The sequence below is a fragment of the Trichoplusia ni genome, assembly GCF_003590095.1.
Source record: "Trichoplusia ni isolate ovarian cell line Hi5 chromosome 4 unlocalized genomic scaffold, tn1 tig00001290_group3, whole genome shotgun sequence".
Classification (NCBI taxonomy): Eukaryota; Metazoa; Arthropoda; class Insecta; order Lepidoptera; family Noctuidae; genus Trichoplusia; species Trichoplusia ni.
The window spans coordinates 13,759-22,013 of NW_020799604.1; the positions used below are offsets into that span (position 1 = coordinate 13,759).

At 33.9% G+C, this 8,255-nt stretch overlaps 2 protein-coding genes and 1 pseudogene across 2 annotated transcripts; 2 read left to right on the forward strand and 1 right to left on the reverse strand.

The window, feature by feature from the left end:
• Nucleotides 1–320: 320 nt before the first annotated feature.
• Nucleotides 321–749, forward strand: LOC113506193 (stromelysin-3-like). Its single transcript, XM_026889039.1, has 2 exons — nucleotides 321–450; nucleotides 535–749. The coding sequence occupies exons 1-2, from the start codon at nucleotides 375–377 to the stop codon at nucleotides 732–734; spliced, it is 276 nt and encodes a 91-aa protein (XP_026744840.1). The 5' UTR covers nucleotides 321–374; the 3' UTR covers nucleotides 735–749.
• Nucleotides 750–1,123: 374 nt separating this feature from the next.
• On the reverse strand, nucleotides 1,124–4,860 carry LOC113506194 (transcription termination factor 5, mitochondrial-like; the record flags this gene model as incomplete). Its single annotated transcript, XM_026889040.1, is given in 11 exon segments — nucleotides 1,124–1,510; nucleotides 1,742–1,990; nucleotides 2,408–2,526; nucleotides 2,605–2,691; nucleotides 2,693–2,737; nucleotides 2,864–3,142; nucleotides 3,144–3,205; nucleotides 3,858–4,018; nucleotides 4,362–4,477; nucleotides 4,479–4,600; nucleotides 4,794–4,860. Coding segments are annotated over 11 exon segments (1,593 nt in total), but the record flags the coding sequence as incomplete, so codon positions are not given.
• A 367-nt stretch (nucleotides 4,861–5,227) lies between these two features.
• LOC113506192 lies at nucleotides 5,228–8,249 on the forward strand (annotated as a pseudogene).
• The last annotated feature ends 6 nt before the right edge of the window (nucleotides 8,250–8,255 follow it).

Consider the following 8,255-nt stretch of genomic DNA (forward strand, 5'->3'; position numbering starts at 1 on the left):
CCAAGTCCCCAGCTGATCAGCGGCGGTCTAGGTGACCATAGTTCCTGATGATTCAACGGTTTCCGTGTGCGGTTTTGGTTGATGTGTTTGTGTAATTACTTCCTTGTTAGCGTTCGTTACAAAAAATCCATGTTTGTCCTTTGACACGCGTCTGTAATTTATGCGGTAAACGAGATAATAATTGAATTCCGACAAATGTCCGAGCGTTTGGTCTTCGTAAACTTCCATGGCGTTTCAAGCCATTACCCTCCATTGTAATTTGATGATGCTGGACAAAAAGTTGACGGGTAGAAACGTAAATTATCGTTACAGGCACTTAAATATTGATCAATTGTGTGTTTACAGGTGAATTAGACGCGGAAACAGCCAAAGTCATGTCATTGCCAAGGTGTGGAGTGCGAGACAAGGTGGGCTTCGGAGAGAGCCGAGCCAAACGATATGCACTGCAGGGTAAGAAAAGCGACAACACTGCAATTCACAAAATAATATTCCATAAATCCGTAGACTATTAAAATAATTGACATATGTGTTCAGGTTCAAGATGGCGTGTTAAGAACCTGACTTACAAGATCTCGAAGTACCCGTCGAAGTTGAACCGCGCGGAGGTGGACGCCGAGCTTGCCAAAGCCTTCTCAGTGTGGTCTGACTACACAGACCTTACCTTCACGCAGAAGAGGTCCGGACAAGTCCACATCGAAATCAGGTCAGGATCTTACGTATATTTTATGTATTAACTATGCTATTGGACATGTGTTTGATGAACTATATTTAAATCAATAATGTCTCCAAATTTAATTTTACTATTCTTCAATTAAATAAAATTTACAACCGCTTTGGAGTTGTAGTTCACCTTTTCATTGTTAACATTTTACTTTAAAACTATTTCAGCAAACATTTTTAGAGTATACAATAGTTACCACAATAAAAAAACTATTGACCTTATGCATTTTAGACAGTTCCTATTGTGTAGTCTTTTTGAAATCAATAGAAAATAAGTAATGGAAAGTCCGAAATCTATTTCACATTGTAAACGTTACCTATATTAGTCTAATAATGTACCAATACTTCGACAAATGACATTGAAATGTGTAATTTATAAAACAGGTTGCTAAAACACTGACGGGATTTTTAAAATGCAGTGATTCGAAATCATTGAAGGCTGCATTTTTTTATTACAACTGATCGACAGTGTTAAAACAAAAATCATTGTCAGTTAGTTTTTTTTTATTTGTAAAGATTTCCAATGCTCAATCCTGAAACTTTGATGTTGGCTCGGTTCAGTAGTTCTTTTTGTGAGTTTACTTTCATTGCTTCCTGAGTAGACCAGATACCGTCTCCACTAAAATGGTACTTCTTCTCAATTTCATATAGCACCAGACTTAGAATCTGATCGTCAGTCAGGCTGTCTATATTCAAGTAGTTGTAATGTAAATCAGTGTTGGACTCGTCATTATCATTTTTGTGTTTACGTTTATTTAGCAGGTTGTCTATGTAGTGTTGTACTACCGACCTGGAAAAACAAATGGTTTTATTACTAGTTGAGCTTTATCGAGCAAATAGGACTTATAATAGAAAATCCTTGTTCGTTATTCGAGATCAAACAAATAAAATAATAATTTAGATGATAAAGAGCCCGTTACATTAACAGTCAAAATCTGTATGTTACAGATTTCATGCAATATTTTTTTATATACTTTTATTGAAATCACTTATACGACGTCATTAAAAAAATGTAACTTACATTGGATATAAAACAATCTGGCAATTATTAAAAATAGTTTGATCATCGAACTTTTTCTTGAGAAACGTCAGGGTTTCGTCGATGGAGGTCATAGCTACATGCAGCCAGTACTTGTGTCGTCTCAGCTGGATTAATATGCTTTGCTCAAGAGAAACGCTGTTGTTCACAGATGGCAGTTTGCTTAGCGACGATGATATTATTATTGCTATATCTCTCCCGCAGACTTTGTCGCCAAAACTGCTTATGTAACTGTAATGAAGTAAGTATACAAATGTATACAAAGTATCTTTGATTTGCAAGGGTCAATGTCCACTGAAAGAGTAGCTGGTGTAAAAGCAGTAAAAACTAGGCGTCGCGAAACGCAAGAAGCTTGTGCAGACTCTTGGTGCCTTGCTGCGACTCTTTGAACTTCAAATGACTGTCATACTTTTTATTAACGTTCTCTACATCGGTAAAAAGATTCATTTTTTTATATAAATAAGCCTCCGGCCGCTGTTGTCATGATGTGCCTTGACCCTTAGTGTACTAATTTTTTGTATTGACAATGCTTAACAAAAAATGCCAAACAAAGGAAGCTTTTTTATTGTTCAAACATTTAATTTTAAATGATTTTTAAAAGCTTCTTATACAGTTTTAGTACATGTTACGTTATAACTCATTACTCACTTTTCAAATATTTTGGTTGACGACACTAAATGATTAAGACTGAAACACTGTTTTTTTGCAGTCTGCATCTTGGTTAGGCGGTTCATCATTTTCTTCTTATGTATTACCAGGAAGAGGATCTGAAAAATACTTACTGAATTAAATATATTCAAAATACATTCCAGCGAAAGTCGAAACTCATGTAATGAAATATTTACCCTAGGATTTGTTTTTAATACTTGGTATTCTTTTAAATTAGTAAATTCTTCGAGACGCTCTCTAACAGTTTCCGGGCGCATGCAGAAAAACCTTCAAACAACGTCTTTGAGCTTCGTCTGATATTCTGTATTCCTGGAAATGAAACATAGTTAATTGTAAAGTGACCACTGAAGTATATCAGTCGTTTATTTATTTACTAATTTTCTTTTTAAGTATAATCTTCGATAAGGTTAAGGTTACTTTTAAATGATATCTTACCTCTAATACATTCCTAACTTGAATAATTGAATTATAGTTATTCTTCAAAATGGCCGGTTCTTTTTTTAAAGCGTCGCAAATATCCAAACCTGCAATACTGCCTACATTCTCCAGTATAAGCTTTGTATGCATAGGATCAGCAGATATAATAAAACCGTTTCTTTTAATTCCTTCATTGTCAAACTTAATTTTATTCTGCGCTATACTGATGGCTTCTTGGATGTCTGACATTGGCCTATGTTTCAAAGGCAGGTAGTTTCTACAGTATTTTTCAAATTGTTTCCGGTGTTACTGATAACTTCCAATGTAAGAACCTCTCCAAAATACTTACACGAATTGTTACTGAAAATCAAATGTTGTAATTGTTTGTTTTTTTTTTAAGAATAACAGTTTGTTAGGAGCTGTGGTTTGAATAAGAATTTGTGTGATCTTCAAAAGCTTGTTCTGATTTGGGTAACTTTATACAGATAATTTGATTGTTTGTAACCCCATGAATAAGGAATTATAATGGGGAGTAGCTATATACAAGAAATAAACTGTGTCGACATAATATATTTTACCTATAATTTAATATATGGATCTTTATTATTTACTTATACACGGTGATTTTTTTGTCGTCTTACTAAAGGGGCCCAGTTTATGTATCCGACGTAAAATAGGCGCAATTTTTTTTTATCATCAGCTAGGATAATAAGTATGAAGAAAAATTAAACAAGAGAAATCTGAAATATACTCTTAAAAATGATAAAAACGCCGCCGCCCGCACCATCACCATTGTTACAAGGCTCGGACCGCGCTCGCAACAGAGCTGTGTTTCTAAAAAACTACGAATTGCATCATAATTTGAATAAAAATTGCATTTTAAATTTATTCAAATCTCATAAATACCTATTTTTTTTATCATGAACATGTTCTAGTTATTGGATACATGAACTGGGCTGCTTTTGTAAGACGAATAAAAAATCACGGTGTATAAAAGTAAAGGTAGACTTACAAATAGTTGAGGTGGAATCTGGAAACTTCTGTAAACTCTTACAACTGTCGGGCCATTCTTGAAATTTGTCTAATATAAATTGTTCTAATTCCATGTTTGGTGGAAGCAAACCCTCTTTTTTCAATTGTATTATTTTTCGGTGTTGTACAAACGTGTGGTACCTGCAAAAAGATTCGAAAATTTAATTTTTTACTCAGGAAATCATTTCTGTGTAGTCATTGACACTGATACACATACAATTACAATTGCAATCTGAGATTAATGTCCATGACTATGATCTGTTGAAAGAGATTCTATTTTATTATAAGCAGAAATTATGTATGTATGAACAAGAAATATTAAGTACATAAAAAAATATGTGAACTGTATTTTTTTATGAACTTAATATTATAATAATACCAATACCAGTCCATAAATGTACCATTCCTGAGCAATGACCTCATCTTGTGAAATAGAAAAAAAAATGTACGCTTTATGAATGAAAGCAACATAAATGATACTCACTTGATAATATGTTGTGGAGATATTGTAACAAAGCCACATTCTTTTAATATTTCAGCGTAGTTATCCATAGTGATGGGGTTCATACTGAAAACATGAAGGTTGTTGCAAGCCTCTTCCCGGAGTAATATTGAACTTTTCTAATATTTGCAGAGTACATTGTAATCGGTCCTGTGTTATTTCGTCTATGTGTGGGTGCCTCTTTTTTAAGACTTGTAAATAATCTTGAGATATTGTGTGTCCTAAAATGTTAAATATTAATATCGCAGATAAAAATAATTTATGGAAATGTGTGATGGTTATGTTAATAAAACATTAGCATAAAAAAACGAAACTACTATGGATGTTTAAAAGTACTTCTAAAGTTTGGAGTAACGAAGACAAACAGCATTTATCATCGATTTGTTTAGATTCTAGATTTGAACGACGATTTACCTGTAGTTTTCTTATAAAAGTCTATAAACGGTATGTCGTGATATTTTCTCCACGGTACTTTAAATAAATTTTAGTAAATCTATACCGCCGCCACGTAGAAATCGCAGGTTTGTTACGCAAAACCTCATAATTATAAATTAAAGTATTAATTTACATTTATGTAAAATGTAAATAATAACAAACTCGTGCCATCGTTTTTGACATTACAGTTTTGACAGCTGACACCGACATTTTAACAGCAGTTCTAAAATAGTCTAGGTTGTGATAAATGTGCATAAAATAAACATATATTTTTAATATTTTAATGAAGCTGCAATTAGTACTTTTTTTACTATTTTTTTACCATTTAACAAGAATTGTATTATTTCTTTGTAAGATCACGTTCCAGCTTCGGCAGTTTCTCATTTAATCGCATTTCCGACTCGTCACTCGGTGTCAATGTCAATATCATGTGTCATCAAACAATGTCATTTTCGCATTTGCGAATTTGCCAAATTATTTCAATAGAAGAAAATAAATAATTTCATAATATTTCATATAGTTTATGTGTTGTCTGTAAATAAGTATGAGCAAATAAATCAGTTTGTGTTGTGATAAGTATAACAAGCCAATCTACTATACTTTTCCTATTTAATATTATAATAATTATGATAGTGTTTTTTTATAAATAAAGTAAGTATTAAATATTATGAGGAAATACAGAAAGCTGTAGTGATTTTAAAATACTTGTTAAATGAATTGCCTGTTTGTATAATAAGTATAAAGGTGAGCACAGATTAAATGTTTGATTTTATTTACTTAAATCAAAATCTTAGAATAGAATAAAATTACTTTTGTCGCACTTTCAGATGGATTGGAGTGCTGTGAGAAATCATTTTATGCAGACTTGGTTGACCACAATCTTGAGTTTGATTTTATTTACTGGTGTCACATACTTCTTGCTTTGGGCTGAGGTATAGTTTACCAATGAAAAACTTAAAATTAATATTCTTTTAAGGAAATTGTCTAACACTTTTTATTTTTTCCAGAGCCAAACTATTCAAAGTAACCTGATGCTTGAAGAACTGGTGTCTGCAGCTGAGGGTGTTGATGTCCACACAGGAGACGAGGCTGCAAAGTATGAAGGTCGTGTTGTCCACATTATTGGGCCTTTACGAATCCTGGAACCAATATCTGAACCTGATTACAATATACAAGTACAAGCTGTTAAGCTGAGAAAAAGAGTACAAATGTATCAGTGGATAGAGGAGACTACGTAAGTTTTTTTTTAACTATCCACACTGTATTGTGTACAATAGTGTATAGTTATACCAGCTTCTGTACATTCTACTACTGGGCACAAGTTTCTCTTATATAGGGATGGTTAAGGAATTTATCACCACACTATCTCACTGTGGGTTGGTAGTTTCAGATTCCAGTCTATGTATGTAATCCAGGATTCCTCACTATATTTTGCTTCACTTTTTCGTCAGTAGTGCCTTGCTTTGAACAAGAAAATGTATATAACTTTGATAATACCATTGGTACTTTGCCTGCCTTGGGGATAAACTACACATCATGCATTTAAACACATGCACAGAACATACTAATATCTAACACAATATTTATCTTATTTTCCAGAGAACAGGACAATTTCCTGAGTGAGCCAGCAGAAGAATCTCAGAAGACATACTGTACCACAAGGATTGGCGAGACGTGGTGGTGGACTCATCTTTGTTTTACATTAAGACCGGGTCATCACAACCCACCCTCCATGCCAATGTTCAGCGAGACTCATATTGCTGAAGTGTTAAAATCGGATGGTTATATTTTAGGTGTGTAAAAAGACAGTTTATTATGTATTACAGTAGGTTATAAAAGATATAACCTAATTTGGTCTACCTTAAATCTAAATATGTTTCCCCCAATACAGAATTAAAGCTTTAATTTGCAATTGAGTTGATGATAAGTTGTTTTATAAGGAAACGTATTTATTTATAATTAGTTTTTCCTGTAATTTATTCATTTAGGACTTGTTAATAATAGCCGTAATATTTTTAAGGTGTGGATGTCAAGCGCAAAGTGAATGATTACTATGAGATATGGTCTGATTCAAGCCAGAGCGGAGTGATATTAAACTACACTCTGGATTTTACTACCACGGCGACAGCGCGCTGGAACACGAGATCGGTGATCTTCGCATACATTTCTCTTACGCGGGCCGAGAAGATGATATTGTAAGTTTGAATCTCTTTATTCGCTATTATATTCAGGCGCGGATCCAGCCCCTACCAAGTTGTGGATGATGCCACAAGTAAATAAGGTATTTTGTCATGCCCACCGTGCTCAGAACGATGGATGCTCTTGTTTTATATTTCTGCTAATGCATTCTTCTTATATATTTGCTATCAAATAGATAACCTTCGCCGTAAACATGAGGAATGACTAGTTTAGCCGTGCTAAGAAATATCGTTGTTGCGGACGTGCACTGCACAGATCAATATAGCTTAATGCTTTCTCTCTCGTGTGTGTGCACGACTTGTCCCTTCATGCCCCTTTCATATCTAACTATAATTTAACGAAGTTTTTAGTAAAAAATGTAACATTTCTAACTCTTATCCAGTATACTGCAGTGGGCGTGGTAGAAGGCGATGTCCTACAGGCCTACAGTCCAACAAGATTCCCTTCTGCGGATCCCATCTGTCTCCTACGCAAAGGATCCTACAGTTTGAAGCAACTGCACGATATTGAGAGACGAGATGCCAACCTGCATACATGGAAATATCGACTTCTAGGATTTGTTCAAGTTTTGCATCCGCAATGACTTTGCACCCTGATTGGGTAACTCTATGTAAGTTTTTCGATTTTCAAGCTCAAAACAAGGTTTATTAGATATAAAAAACTGCTGTTGTTCAAAGTATTCTTGTAATGTGATAAATTTGCATTCAGTATTCTATTAAAAGCGAGCGCGCTATTCGCTTTTAACAATATGAAAGAAACTCGTATGAATAGCAAATCTGTTGAAGATGTTTTTAACTTTATTTGTCGTGCTAGTTATAATAAATTATGTATATTTTGTTCTTAGTTCTGCAATGTCAATGGATATCAAGTAATTTAAGACGGTGCACAAGATTTTGGGTGAACTTAGTTCTGTCCTTTTCGTATACGCTTTTCATCATCGCTATTCCTTGGTAAGTGCTTATCGAAAACTTTTTTAATCTTTTCGTTTAGTTAACGATTATAAATTAACTCCTATAAAAAATAAATAAAATCTCTTATTTTTTAATATTAATATTGAATAGAAATTAAGAATATTGCATTTTTTTTTGGTTACAGGTTAGTTCACAAGCCAACGTTTGGTGCGATGGTCCTAGGGGGTGCAATGGTGCCTCTTCTACATTACTCAACACTCCTCACCAGGCGTGATCTAACCAAGACCCACCTCCTTACAACAGATGGAACAACAATCCACATTGAATAAAC